The sequence below is a fragment of the Polypterus senegalus genome, chromosome 18, assembly GCF_016835505.1.
Source record: "Polypterus senegalus isolate Bchr_013 chromosome 18, ASM1683550v1, whole genome shotgun sequence".
NCBI lineage: Eukaryota > Metazoa > Chordata > Cladistia > Polypteriformes > Polypteridae > Polypterus > Polypterus senegalus.
Window position 1 is genome coordinate 54,878,200 of NC_053171.1, and position 16,181 is coordinate 54,894,380.

The window sequence follows — 16,181 nt, forward strand, 5'->3', positions numbered from 1 at the left end:
TATATATATATCTACATATATACAGTGCATCCGGAAAGTATTCATAGCACATCACTTTTTCCACATTTTGTTATTTTATAGCCTTATTCCAAAATGGATTAAATTCATTTTTTTCCTCAGAATTCTACACACAGCACCCCATAATGACAACGTGAAAAAAGTTTACTTGAGGTTTTTGCAAATTTATTAAAAATAAAAAAACTGAGAAATTACATGTACATAAGTATTCACAGCCTTTGCTCAATACTTTGTCGAGGCACCTTTGGCAACAATTATAGCCTCAAGTCTTTTTGAATATGATGCCACAAGCTTGGCACACCTATCCTTGGCCAGTTTCGCCCATTCCTCTTTGCAGCACCTCTCAAGCTCCATCAGGTTGGATGGGAAGCGTCGGTGCACAGCCATTTTAAGATCTCCCCAGAGATGTTCAATCGGATTCAAGTCTGGGGTCTGGCTGGGCCACTCAAGGACATTTACAGAGTTGTCCTGAAGCCACTCCTTTGATAGCTTGGCTGTGTGCTTAGGGTCGTTGTCCTGCTGAAAGATGAACCGTTGCCCCAGTGTGAGGTCAAGAGCGCTCTGGAGGAGGTTTTCATCCAGGATGTCTCTGTACATTGGTGCAGTTATCTTTCCCTTTATCCTGACTAGTCTCCCAGTTACTGCTGCTGAAAAACATCCCCACAGCATGATGCTGCCACCACCATGCTTCACTGTATGGATAGTATTGGCCTGGTGATGAGCGGTGCCTGGTTTCCTCCAAACCTGACGCCTGGCATTCACACCAAAGAGTTCAATCTTTGTCTCATCAGACCAGAGAATTTTGTTTCTCATGGTCTGAGAGTCCTTCAGGTGCCTTCTGGCAAACTCTAGGTAGGCTGCTATGTGCCTTTTACTAAGGAGTGGCTTCTGTCTGGCCACTCTACAATACATGCCTGATTGGTGGATTGCTGCAGAGATGGTTGTCCTTGGTTCTACTCTCTCCACAATGGACCTCTGGAGCTCTGACAGAGTGACCATTGGGTTCTTGGTCACCTCCCTGACTAAGGCCCTTCTCCCCCGATCGCTCAGTTTAGATGGCTGGCCAGCTCTAGGAAGAGTACTGGTGGTTTTGAACTTCTTCCATTTATGGATGATGGACGCCTCTGTGCTCATTGGGACCTTCAAAGCAGCAGAAACTTTTCTGTAACCATCCCAAGATTTGTGCCTCAAGATAATCCTGTCTCTGAGGTCTATGGACAATTCCTTTGACTTCATGCTTGGTTTGTGCTCTGACATAAACTGTCAATTGCGGAACCTTATATAGACAGGTGCGTGGCTTTCCAAATCATGTCCAATCAACTGAATTTACCACAGGTGGACTCCAATTAAGCTGCAGAAACATCTCAAGGATGATCAGGGGAAACAGGATACCTGAGCTCAATTTTGAGCCTCATGGCAAAGGCTGTGAATACTTATGTACATGTGCTTTCTCTATTTTTTTATTTTTAATAAATTTGCAAAAACCTCAAGTAAACTTTTTCCACGTTGTCATTATGGGGTGTTGTGTGTAGAATTCTGAGGAAAAAAATTAATTTAATTAATTAGGGGCTTTGTAATTAATTAATCTTGATTAATCACACAAGAAAATCTGCCCCAAAGCGCAAATGTTTTTTTAATTTAAAAGGGTTTTAGTGGGCAACAGAATCAAATAATAGACATGGACATGAATATTGTAAACTCAAGCTCTTTTAATTTCTGAAGAAAAAAAAATGCATTTAAACTGCATTTCAATTCAAAACAGAAACAAAAATATCATCCCTGGCTAAAATTGGGTAGACTTAAAAATAAAGTTGTATTTTAAGTACATTTTCAGAATGGTATTATCTTTAAATAATAATAATAAAAATTTCAACATAAAGTGCAGTTTTTCTTCTTAAAAAAATAAGGCAGAAACATAAAAGGTAATTTGACCAGTTTCACCTTTAAACTCTGAGTAACCTTAGCCAAAATTATTTTGTACATTAGGCTAAACAGTGTGATCATTGAACATTTTTTAATTAGATGTAATTTGAATTACTAACGGTCACGGAAGTCCAATGAGCCCCAGTAAGAGCCACAAAGTCAGCTTTCTATAATGCATCTAATTTTGCTTGCTTTTCAGTGTCATAAAGCTGTTGAATTTCACTTGAAATAGTCTTTCGGCAAGCCAGTTGGAAAGTTGGATCACCTGACGCTAACTGTAGCACATCTTCTAACCTCCTATCTTCTACCATTGATAGTGGTCAACAGTCCAAAGCAATCCATTTTGCGAGATAATTTGTTAAGTTTGACTGATGTTGACTTACTAATTTTGGTCCTGAAGCCAGTCATTTCATCAGGTTTGGGCTGCCGACACCTTTTGTTGGTACTCGAACTCGTACTGCTAGTGCTAACAGCTGTGCTCGCTGCAACATGTGTTGCATTTAGATGGTACCGTAAGGTTGAAGTGCTTCGGTGGTATGCAGACTCCTTTTTGCAGTTTGCACAAAACCACGCTTTTATCAAGGCTTCCGTCGGGTGGTCTTTTGAAATGAAATTTGCCTCCGATCAGTCCTCGCGAATATTGTATTCGTCGTAGGTATGACAAATGGCAGCGGGAGCGTGTCTATAAACTTAATTTAAAGTTACGGTTTATACTGTGCTTTGTTTCCGCAGTAGCTGCACTTATGAATATGCTTGTATGCGTCACTCGCTTCATATTCTTTTGCTGCCTTCTCAATTGTGTAATACGTTTTTTGTTCAGCGCTCTTTGGAGCTCTTCCTTGTTCTCTACGTACTTTCGTGGTAGGCGTGATGATGCGGGACACAACCCCGCCTCACAAGGCGACCGAGCTGCCGACTATTGCCATATATATGGTTAAAATTAGGTTCCAGTTATGACCGTTACGCGTAGAATTTCAAAATGAAACCTGCTTAACTTTTGTAAGTAAGCTGTAAGGAATGAGCCTGCCAATTTTCAGCCTTCCACCTACATGGGAAGTTGGAGAGTGAGTGAGTGAGTGAGTGAGTGAGTGAGTGAGTGAGTGAGTGAGTGAGTGAGTGAGTGAGTGAGTGAGTGAGTGAGTGAGTGAGTGAGTGAGTGAGTGAGTGAGTGAGTGAGTGAGTGAGTGAGTGAGTGAGTGAGTGAGTGAGTGAGTGAGTGAGTGAGTCAGTCAGTCAGTCAGTCAGTCAGGGCTTTGCCTTTTATTAGTATAGATAAGAACATATTGAATGATTTATAAATACCACTTAATCAGAGATATCTCCCAATTATGGCAGTTAGCTGTGAGCAAAATTAAAAGATACACAGATCAACAGCATGGAACTATCACATGTCTGCTCATGTCGTGCACATGGGTGACGTTTTCTTAGTGTCTGACTATGATCAGAACTGTAAAAAAGTTTCTCGGAGACTCCGTAAGGTTGAAGTGCTTCGGTGGTATGCAGACTCCTTTTTGCAGTTTGCACAAAACCACGCTTTTATCAAGGCTTCCGTCGGGTGGTCTTTTGAAATGAAATTTGCCTCCGATCAGTCCTAGCAACGTGCTTTCTTCCGACTGTTCCATTTTTGTAGCTCTGATGTGTGCATCAATGTAATTGGTGTGCCAGGAAATCATGCACTGACAAAAGTTCCCCTTTGCTTGGAATGCAAAGTGTGATTAAATGCGTTATTTTTTTGAACACATAATTTTTTTTTTTCAAATTAATTAATCGCAATTAATGTGTTAAATTCCCACCCTTAATATATATATATATATATATACATACATACATATACATATCAATCAATGTAATAGTTTTGTCACTGTTATGAGTGTTGCTGTCATCAAGGAATTGATTATCATTATTTCTTTCAATCAGGTTTGTATTTGGAGGATGTGTTGTGTTCAAGTTATATTCTGTGTTTGTCAACCGTTGTAAAGATAACAGGTTTCCCTCATCGAAGTGTTTACTACCCAAATCGGTACTCGTGAATCTAAGATGTTTAATAGGCATTCCCGGTATTAAGTTGTGGATTAGCCTGTGAATATTTAGCGGTAGCGTGTCTATGAACTTAATTTAATCTTTCTCAGCCCTGCAAAGTCAGTTCACGTTAGCCGCTCAGAGTACATGCATCGAAGCTTCCCAGCTGTGCTTGTGCTATCTTGTGCGATCTCGCAATGTCCACGGCTTTATTTAATGTTAGCTCAGACCTGGCATGCTAGCAATTTAAACTCCATTACAGCAATTTTAACTCTGTTACAAAGTGATCAAAAGTGTCGTTTAAACCCTGCGTCTTCTCATTAAACTTGTATCTCGCGAATATTGTATTCGTCGTAGGTATGACAAATGGCAGCGGGAGCGTGTCTATAAACTTAATTTAAAGTTACGGTTTATACTGTGCTTTGTTTCCGCAGTAGCTGCACTTATGAATATGCTTGTATGCGTCACTCGCTTCATATTCTTTTGCTGCCTTCTCAATTGTGTAATACGTTTTTTGTTCAGCGCTCTTTGGAGCTCTTCCTTGTTCTCTACGTACTTTCGTGGTAGGCGTGATGATGCGGGACACAACCCCGCCTCACAAGGCGACCGAGCTGCCGACTATTGCCATATATATGGTTAAAATTAGTTTCCAGTTATGACCGTTACGCGTAGAATTTCAAAATGAAACCTGCTTAACTTTTGTAAGTAAGCTGTAAGGAATGAGCCTGCCAATTTTCAGCCTTCCACCTACATGGGAAGTTGGAGAGTGAGTGAGTGAGTGAGTGAATGAGTCAGTCAGTCAGGGCTTTGCCTTTTATTAGTATAGATAAGAACATATTGAATGATTTATAAATACCACTTAATCAGAGATATCTCCCAATTATGGCAGTTAGCTGTGAGCAAAATTAAAAGATACACAGATCAATAGCATGGAACTATCACATGTCTGCTCATGTCGTGCACATGGGTGACGCTTTCTTAGTGTCTGACTATGATCAGAACTGTAAAAAAGTTTCTCGGAGACTCCTTTTTTGTTTTTGAGATTCTTTGTAATTAATACTGAGAAAATATTTTATTTACCCAAACATTTAACGGTTTTATTAACCTGGAACAATAAATTATATTTAAACTATGAAAACATATATTTTTGTTGGATTCCTGGAAAATTTATATTTATCCACTTTCTATATTTCCTTAACATAAAGCATACTCTAGAAATACATTATGATGGTAAAAATGTGTCACTATATCTGGGAGAAAATGTATTTTAGCTCAGTGTATTTACATTTAAAATATGAACCAATTCAGCAGTATTAAAAAGGCATAATATTTATACTTACTCAAAATTGGTTTGCAGGACCTTTACAGCAAAATATACACAGTTGTGCACACTCCTAAAAAATGGTGTTTCAATGACATCTAAAATATAAAGCAAAAGTTAAAATTTGACTTACCCACTGAATTTCTAAATTACAATAGGGATAATCTCTTACATTTATTACAAAGGTAGCATCTATTCTATGTGGATATTTTAATTTAACAAAGACTCAGGCAAAAGTAGGTTATTTGTGGCAATAAAACTGAGCTTATTAGAAGTTTTAAAATTAATATTATCATTACAGTAAAAATTTTAAAAGCCACAAAAAAAAAAAATTCTAAATCTAGTCATCATAACATTGTTACCTCTGAGAGTTAAGAATTAAAATTTTCTCAGTATTGTTTTTAACTTTTAGTTTAAAATATCAACCATGTCTAATAATGACTGTGAGAACAAAAAGTTGTTATAAAAGCTTGCATTAAAAATGGAAGTGAATGCGATTTAATTATTTGCTCTACAAGTAAAAGCAACAACATCAAGTTCTGAAATGTAATATTCCAGAAGAATTTAAATGTAAATTCTGAATACAAATTTGTTTACCTTCATTTTTTCATATTTTACACTGTAAAATGAAACAAAGAATCACACAAAATTCAGGGATTTTGCAATTTACTGCATTTCTAATATTCTCTAAAGAAAAAAAAATGCTGTATTTGCCTATGGTAGTGAGACCAGTTATGTTATATGGGTTGGAGATGGTGGCACTGACCCGAAAGCAGGAGACAAAGCTGGAGGTAGCAGAGTTAAAGATGCTAAGATTTGCACTGGGTGTGATGAGGATAAATAGGATTAGAAATGAGTACATTAGAGGGTCAGCTCTGGTTGGGAGACAAAGTCAGAGAGGTGAGATTGCGTTGGCTTGGATACAGGTGGCACGGTGGTAGTGCTGCTGCTTTGCAGTAAGACGACTGTGGAAGATTGTGGGTTTGCTTCCCGGTTCCTCCCTGTGTGGATAGCGCTTTGAGTACTGAGAAAAGCGCTATATAAATGTAAGGAATTATTATTATTATTATTAAGTGCAGAGGAGAGATGCTGAGTATATTGGGAGAAGGATGTTAAGGATGGAGCTGCCGGGAAAAAGGAAAAGAGGAAGGCCAAAGAGGAGGTTTATGGATGTAGTGAGAGAGGACATGCAGGTGGTGTGTGTAACAGTGAAAGATGCGGAGGACAGAAAGATATGGAAGAAGATGATCCACTGTGGCAACCCCTAACGGGAGCAGCTGAAAGAAGACGACCCTGTCTAGGGCTACATCTGGTCTTACTAATGCAGGTGGTCTTTGGCCCTGGACCAACAATTAAATTGACCGGGTTTTAGAGTGTAATTTTTTTCAATATGAATTTTTCACTGAGTATCTGCCACAATACAAAACTAAATACATGTTAACATAAAATAAGATTTTTCTCCCCTATTAAATTATTATGACTTAAGAACCACTGCATACCAAACCATTCTTTTTTATTTAACAAGGACTAGAACTGAGACAGGGAAGGAACATATTTAACTGATGGCATAACTTCCATAAATTAGTTAGTTTATGAAATATGTCTTTTGCATTTGTTGGACTGTTGCCTTTAGGATGTGATATACTTTAAAATGTCAAAGAAGAACCACAGTACAACCACAGTAGCCATTCTATATCATTTAAGGACAGTTTCAAAAGTTAAAGAATATGTAACAGTACTTTTAATGTGTTGTCCCTTAAAACAGACTCTTCATCAATTACTCATCTATTTGCTTCATGTATAACTGAGCTTAGATATAGGACATAGGATGTATGTATTGTTGAGTGTGTTTCTGAACAAAGACAACAAATGGGATATTGATGTTCGTTTGGAGAAACAACAAGAAACTAGCTATTAGTTTCATAAGAGGCAGTTTCAAAAGTGTTAAAAAAGCTAAAGATAGGTAAAGCAATAGGCACAAAAACAATACAGTGTACTCTGAAATGTTGAAGGCAGCTGGAGGTTCAGATGTTGAAGGGGTGACAAACCCCTTTGTATGGAACTAGGATTCCTCCAGAATGAAAAAGAAGTGGGCGCATTCTAGTATATTAAGGAAATGGTGAGTCATCAGAGTGTAGGTTATATCGAGAGATCAAGTTTTTGGAAGTGGCAATAAACAGAGTGCTGGAGAAAATAATTCGGGTCACTTTATGAAGTAAAGTTTGATTTAATGTCAGGCAAAATCAGGAAAAGCATCAGGTGAGACGAATAATGATGCATTATGCATAAATGCAGACCAGGACAAAGTATTTGACAGAGCATCGTGACTGGGGCAGCTGGCATATGCCTGGTGCATTGTGGGACCAGCACATATTTTAAAAGCTTGTCAGTGGCATGCATGTTAAAGCAGTAATTATTGTGACCAGATTTGCTTTCAATGAATAAGCCCAGGGGAAGCTTATGCTGACAAATGCTTTCATGTAAAATGAATCTTTATTAATTTTTCTAATTAAAAAATTCAATCAATTTAAACTTCTAAGATTGTATTTAACTACTTAGTGAACTAATTTTAAGGTATTTCAGGGCTGTTATTTATCTACCATAATAGCAAAAAAAAGTAAAAAAAATACAAAAGCACACTATTTCAATAACTAAATTAATCTGTCACTTCAGTTGATGAGCCTTTTTTCATAAAAACAGTTCTGAACTTTTCAGAAAGAACAGGAACTTTAAATCACACAGACCTAGTGTTTGTACTTTTATTTTTTCAAGTGGCCCATGGATGTATTGTATACTTTCATTTTTGAGTACCTTTAGTATTTGCAAGTCTCTGGTTAATCCTCCAAGCTGTCATCTAATTCAAATTGCAATGTGTGCTTTTCTGCATATTAACCCTACACAGTATGTGAGTTACAATGATTGCAGATTCAAATCACATACCAGTTGTTCATGTGCGAGACAAACTCTGCAGGTCTGTTGTTTGTTTACACAGTAAACAAGGTTCAAGACAAAATACAAGAAAATTTTACAGATTAGATTAATACCGGCTTGACCACTATTTTATGTCTCTTTAGGGCATTCCCAGGTAAAAGGATTCCTGGTCACTCTTTATCTATTCCTCTATCAATCTTTAACTTTTTTTTTTCTCATATAAACAATATCAAGATATCAGCTTGATCAAACAGGACAGAATTCTGTCAAGAGCACCAAGAAGTTCAACTGCACTCTGTTAAATGTATGTACTGTCATAAGTGCATACACAAGAGATTTATTGGCGTGAAATGTATTCAGCAAGTGGTGAGTACACCAGATACTAATAGAAAGTGGGACAGAGGGGTGCAGAATGCAGATGTAGTAAGCGAAAACCAATATATTGATAGTTTAGCTGTTGATAAAGTATAGAGTGCTACCTAGATGAGATTTTGAGCACATGTGGTTTTAATGAGCAGTGTGGCAATAGCAAGGATAACAATGGAATGGAAGAAATTCCAGAAGCTATTCCCAGTTTGGTTTTGAAACATGCCTCATTCTCCTGTATAAAAATTGTGTGTATAGTAATATGCGTCATAAGATTAAGATATTCACGAAGGCAGAAACACAGTTGGAAAGAACAGAGACAAAAGCAAAATCAGCAGATGGATATACAGTGTTATGGAGTGAAAGGAAAATAAAGGCTAAACTGATTGTAAATCTGGTGTCGAGGTAGTAGTTGCTTTACTGAAGAGAAAGACTAAGATAAGCAGAAGAGGATTAGGTTTAGGATTGATGGGTGAACTGAAGATGATATGGATGGAGGTGATGGTGAATAACAGAAGGAATATGGGCCTCATCCTAATGAAGCCCATAGAAAAACAAAAGTTAGGTTGCAACAGGCCAACCTGGGTAAACCTTGAAAATGTCTGTTAAACAGATGTTGACATTTGATGATTCAGAATGACAATGACCAACTGTGCCTCCCATCTCCATTTCATATGTGCCTTTTTTCACACCTTTCAAATCTGAAGAAAACATGAAAATGTCTAACATTTAAATGTTAATCATAAACAGAGGCAATGATGATGACTGTTCTAGAATTCATTCTTCATTTCAATTGCTGATGGGTTAAAGATTATGCCAGATAATTGCTGAGTGTTCTTTTCTGGCTAAGAGTATAAATAATTATATAGATTATCACATTTACAATTTTGAACCCACATAAACCAATTTGGGGGTAAAGGGGTTCTGAGTTTAACACTACTGGCTGCAAGGTGCAAACCAACCCTGGGTGTGAAGCTAGTCCATTAAGGAGCTCACAAACACATACTTCCACTTAGTCAATTGTATAAGAGGAAAAAATGGAGTACAGTGATCCCTCGCTATATCACACTTCGACTTTTGCGGCTTCACTGTATCGCAATTTTTTCTCATACACGCTTACGTCACTACGCATGCGCTTTTTGAGAACATTTATCTAAGCCCCACAATGGCTCCTAAACGTGCTGCTTTTTCTAAGCCTTCTGACAATAAAAACTAAGTGCCGGAGGAAGATGCTTACTATCCAGGAGAAGGTGAAACTCTTGGATATGATCAAAGATGGCAATACCCTACAAAAGCCTCCTGATGTATATGAACAGACAGCGCCAGCAACTGCCTATCAAGATGTTCTTCAGCCGCGCACCCAGATACCCACTGCCTACTCTTAGTACTCCTTCAGCGGAAGAAGACAACGATGCACCTGCTGAAGATACTGCACCACCTGAAGAGTCTCCTATTGAGGTTGTGCCTTCATAGGTTAGTGGTTGTGTGTAAGAACTGTGTGTGTGTGTGTAATTAAACGTACAGTACAATAATCTACTATATAAAAGCAGTCAGGATTGTCCTTCCGTCCCTTGAGTGCAAAGCGTAGCGGTATTCCGCTTATCACAGACTTACTACTTGCGGCTTGCGGTACAAAGTGACGCGATGTGAGCAGAGTGCTGGTGCTCGTTCCCTTGCTTTTGTGCGCGATGCGCTGGAAAAATAGACAAAATTATGTCTCTGGAAATAATGTTGATGGAGTACAAATGCCTCACTACGTAGTAAATATCAGGAGAGATGGTGCTTGCTTATTATCATCTATAGCTTATTTAGTGCATGAAACTCCGTCTTTAGCGGTACAGATTCGGGCTGACATTGTACGACTTTGGACAGGCACTCGAGGGGATAAAAAAAAGTAGGTTTTCGGGAGATGTTATGAATGGGCACTTTAATGTTCTCAATCCCTACACTTACATGCCTGATGTACACATGGAGCGCACACAAAATGAGGATAAAAGTCGGTCGCCTTAAAAGGCGGGCGAGCCTAGTACAGTAATATGATATTTGTAATGTCTAATATGTCTTATTTTCTCTTATTTTGTCTAATATATTGGATAATACGAGTGTAATGGTGACTAAAGTGTGTTATATCATGTCTAGAGGGCTCTAATAATGTTAAAAAACGTATTTAGAAGGTCGTAAACAGGTTTTCTATACTCTAACTGCAAAAATATACGATTTATAAATAAACAATCCTACTTCGCGAAAATTCATTTATCAAGGTAGAGTCTGGAATGGATTAACCGTGATAAACGAGGGTTCACTGTACTTCTGATGAAAAACACATTGAAATATTGATCTAACCATATGCATACGTTGCTCATGGTAATAGCTAAAAACTTCCTTTGCCACAATAGCAACTTAAAACAACTCAGTAATTAAAAAAAATAAAATAGTAGAGAATATGCTCCAGGCTACCACTTTAATTAGATAACATAAATAAAAGGAAATGGTTAGCAGCATTAAAATCTAAAATAACCTTATGTACTGCTGACCTTTATAGAGATCCGTTTTTCCATTTTCATCATCTAAGATACCACAACTACGAGATGTCAACAACTGCAGCACAAAGAAGAGCTCTAAAAAGACATTGGGCACCAAATTTTCTACAACAAAAAAAAAATCATTTTAAAAATGTTGGCTTTATAAAAAAAATAAAAAAAACAGAATGTGAACATAATACAAGAATTTAAACATGTGTACCTAACAAAACAAATATCACTATGTGAACTACAGAACTGTTTCCAAAGCAAATTTGAAAATGTACCTGAGATGCACACACAGTACAGTTGTGCCAAAATGTCCAGCTGCCGTGCATAAGACACCTTATTAACATCAGCCAAAATACAAGCAGAATCCCCTGGAATGCTGGGCCTCATTCTGCTGCACCCAAGTTTTGTGGGGGTTGTTGGGTCAAGTGCAGTAGTCACAGGAACACTAATTTGTTGTGCCATCTTTGATCTAGAAAAAGTAACAATGAGTACATCATATCACATAAATTATGCTGAGGAATAACCAATTGCTACAGATCAAAAAAAAAATTCACCTTTCTCTCCTCAACATCTCCCGCTCTTCTTGCAGCCCCATGGGCACCACACAATCTGACACAGAAACTAATGAATCTGCATTATCTTCTGCCAGAGACCTCTGACTCACAGGTGTTGAAGTAAAGCAAGTTTTAGGTTTGGAGAATGACCGCTCCACACTGACAGGAGTGGGATTGATTCTCCGAGATGGTTTTGTCCTGCTGTAAACCAAAGAAACAGAGTAAAGGATTCAAAGTTTTAATGATTAAAAAGATAATTTAATATTTTGTGGGATGCTGGCAGATCACAAACCAGCCTGGCCTGCAAAAACTGCTTAAAATTCTTCTGCCACATCTGGGCTAAAAGCAAACAATTTTAGTAACTACAAAAAAAAATCATTCCTATTTACAGTCAAACACAAAGACAGAAAAATACCAAGCAAGAACTGGACACTGATCTTTTGTTTACATTGTAGAAATGCAGTCACAGTTGACTATATAGTAACTGAGTAATCTATAACTAACAACAAGACATCTCATTTCAAGATCTCCAAATACTTTACAGGAAAATATAAATAAAGAAGCCTTAAAAATTTATAAAAAAAATAAACATTTATGTATTTAAAATGCATCTCTAAAAAAAAGTACCAACAAGCACTTTCAATGGAAATGGTGTGTCTTCTTAAAATGTGACTGTTTGCACCACCATGCGGTACGAACTAAATCATAATGAAAAACTAGAATAACACAGTACTTTTATACTGGATAATTGTTTTTGGTTTTTTTTTTTTAAGTTTTGCTTCCTGAGAAATTTGTACCAATTATGATAGACAGCTTAACAGAAGCTAACCACAAATATAATATTCAAATTGACTGCACCACGTAGGAATTTAGAGAAACATGAAATTAACTTTTATTAAATTTAGTGTTTTAATAGCTTAATGATGCAGACAAAATACATTAGTTCAATTGGGCTAAACATTTTAGTGTCCAAAAATAGCTAGCCAACACTGATGAATTCCATTTAAATATTCTGGTTAAACCTTCCAACAGGTTTGTCACTGATTGTACCAAAGTCAGAAGGGAAGAAAATGATTCTTTAGCAACATTTTGCACTTCATGGTTTTGTATGCTTGAAGCAAGTTGTCAATAAGCTGGATGTAGTCTTCCCAATTCCCAGCATCACCCTTGATTATCTTCCATATGATTTTCTACAGCCCCAATAGCAGAACTTCAAACTGCTTGACAGTGATACAGTATGTCTGATTTGTGAACCAATAAAAATGCCTTCCTTAGTCTTGCCATTGGTTATTCATGGAAACATCTATCTCATACATTGAAATCATTCGCCCTCTTTCTTTGTTGCTTTCATAAAATGTGTCATCATTCATAAATATCACTTTTCTGCACTGGAACCAAATGCTTATGGATCAGACAGTTGTTTTAAATGGAATGAGCCTCTTTAGCTTGTCCATCTCATTCACAAATGAAACAGTACTTCTTGCATCCGAGCCACATTCGTAGTAGTGGTGTCACTACTTTTAGATCAGTACGTTTGTTTCAGTTATAGTTGTTGTACTGCATATGTATACTTATGAGAGTAAATTACAAAAATTGAGGAATTCAATAAGACGGTACATGCCAGTAAAATTTAAGGGCGATTTTTGTTATTAGCATACCAATATCCATAAGATGCACCAAAAAGGGTTTAGGAAGAAAACTTTTCATTGTAGAGAGAAATTAATGTATCCACAAACAGTGAATATTTTATAATATTCAAAACGGCAAAATGCAAAAGCCATTTAAAAGGATTAACTAAAAAAATAATTTGTATGGATGGTATATGTGCCCTTTAAAAAGTGCTCTCCTCAGATATATATATATATTTTTATAAAAGTATAACAGAATTATTTTGAGGTGGTCAACTTTTAGAGCAGTTCAAGACTCTTATTAAGGAAAGTGACCTAATTAAAATCCTCCAGGGTTAAACTTGCGCAACATTAGGATACAATGTTCCCTACAACAGACCAGAAGTGTTAGGAGGGTGTCGAATTAACACAAATGACAAGAACAGATTTGTTCAGGAGGGTGAGAATTGGAAAGCAACATGTTTTAGGTTTCTACCACAGCATGGAATTCTCTTGGTAATGCACTTCGCTCTAAAAACACAAGCCCTTCGTTTCGCCCTATCTGGTCATCCTGATGACCCTCCTCCTCTTCACTTATGCCAAAAAATAGAATTCATGGCGAAAATGATGTACATTTAACATGTGAAGCTATATAAAAAGATTGAAGTGATTTCAAAATACTAAAATGAAAGACAGATTGCACTGAAATGTTTAGAGCAGCAGACCACAAAACCATGGTTACACATGGTACAGTTTAACTTTATTAATTTTTTTAGTTTTTAACATTAGCCTACATATCAACACACACTGTTATAATGAACTAAACAGACTTGTCTTATGGATCATTTTGAATATTGTAAAATATTGTGTGGTAAAATTTGTATTTGGTTGATAAAATTTAAGATGGTTTGTTGTTGTTTTCCAATGTATGTTTTGTCATAATGATGCTCCCCTGGTTTTCTGTGCAACCTTTTCAATTAACATTTGGAGATCCCATACGGTCAGAAAGACAAGTTGTGATCAACACAGTACTGTTTTCTCATTAAAAATTGATTGTAGAAGAGCTCAAACCACTTTTGTGTTGTGAATGTTCATAACTTTTGTTGTAGTGTTAGATGACCTGAAAAAATCCAATTAGTTGCTGGGTACTTGGAAAGAAATGAGTAGATGTTGTTGTCTTTTTTCCACAGCATAAACATTTGAGAAAACTACAGATTTATAGACTTGATTTACCTTTTTTGTTAGCCTAGAATGCATTCCTAGATACATGTAAAGAGCTAGTACCTACATTTGTCAAGGTGTTTCATATTGTTTAAACAAGTAAAATGAAATTATTATGCAGATAATTGAAAATATCTATACAGCCAATTTAACATTTGACAGAATTTCAACTAATTGTGTCATATGGTGTGCTAGTTTAGCAGTTTAGAACAACTATACATCGAGGTTAGCCATAGCTCACCTCATGGTGTCAGCCAAGTGTTGGTGTCCTTTTAGATACTGCTGCACAGCTGTTGTTCTATGATGATAAACCAAACTGTTTTAACCCCGTCAGCAAACAAAAACATTTTCCTTTATCTGTAATGTGAAATGCTCCTAAACCATTAACATTGGGTTGCTTGTTTGTAATGACTTCACCATGCCTTCTTTGCCTCCTGTATATTACCAATTACTTGAAAAAAAACTGTCTTTTGTTAAGGATTGTGTTTGAGTTAATGGAGTAACACAATTACAAAACTGAACCTTCTATTTTAAGCACAATATTAAAAAAATTACACAATTCTGTAAAAATTCCTCAAAGGCAGCAACTTTGATCATTATAAGACAGAATGCTCTCCATTTTTTTCTATTTTTCTAGTTGGTTAATCTAGTCCATTACATTTTGATTTTCTAAAATATATAATACAGATTTTTTGTTTTTATAAGGAACAATCTTACAACACAGAATGCAATTTTACAGATTAATTTAATACTTTAATACTTACCCTGCTGAAACAGAAGCAGTCAAAATTGGTGGAAAATCATCCAGATTGTTGAGATTTAATGGAGAGTCAGTACATATTTCAGAGGTCTCCGTCCTGATTCTCCTTCCACCTCCAACCAAAGGACTCTCCCATTTGGAATGTTCATTGTCCTGGTTCCGGGATGGAGGACGACCTCCCCCATTGCACGAGGGACCACTCCTCCTTCGCCCTCGCCGCTGTCCATGATGAAGATCTGGAGAGGTCGTCAAGAACTCCCCCAGACTATTACGTTGTGCAGATCGTTTTTCTGGATAAGACCGATGCATGGGACTTGATGTAAAACTAGGGCTGCTAAAAAATGTGATTCCACTTAAAGACTGGGACCCAGGAGTTTCAACCTCGGCTTCTGGTGAACTACAAGGAACAGGTGAAAACAATTGCACCCGGCTGGCCCCTCTGGATGGAGTCGGACTACTCTGAGGAGCCCCACCACGCTCAACAGTGGTTCGCAAGCTCTTGGAATTTGGAGTTTTAGCTGGCGTGGGTGGCCCATGAGAAAGAATCTGGCTTGTTTGCTCTCTAAGAAAGTTGAGTAGACACGGAACAAACTCTTTGAGCTGCAAGCCACTACTGGCCAATCCATCAATGCCCCCATCATCCTATTATAAAAAAAAAAAACAAACAAAATTAAGTATTTTATAACATAACACATTGTACACCCATCCTCATGCCACAATTGAGTTAAGCAAGACAGGCAAGGATAACAAAGGGACATTTAGTACTTTTTCATTTGCTTTTACTCTCAGAAGTGCAGGATTCTTTAGATCAGACATGTATACATACAATTTCAAGAGAAGTGGTTGAATACCAAGGCAAGTTTGGTTAATCTCATTTCACAGTGTCATTACAGACTTTAGAAAGGTGGAGTGCTTGCCAAACCAACTGTA

General features: G+C 37.1%; 1 protein-coding gene across 1 annotated transcript in view; it reads right to left on the reverse strand.

The window, feature by feature from the left end:
• cdan1 (codanin 1) overlaps window positions 1–16,181 on the reverse strand; it is a 133,759-nt gene that overhangs the window by 106,205 nt on the left and 11,373 nt on the right. The window contains exons 2-6 of the mRNA XM_039741475.1: window positions 15,256–15,893; window positions 11,664–11,864; window positions 11,385–11,578; window positions 11,113–11,223; window positions 5,301–5,379 (exon numbers count right to left, since the gene is read on the reverse strand). Of these exons, the coding sequence (XP_039597409.1) occupies window positions 5,301–5,379; window positions 11,113–11,223; window positions 11,385–11,578; window positions 11,664–11,864; window positions 15,256–15,893 (1,223 nt within the window). The remainder of the gene's footprint in view (window positions 1–5,300; window positions 5,380–11,112; window positions 11,224–11,384; window positions 11,579–11,663; window positions 11,865–15,255; window positions 15,894–16,181) is intronic.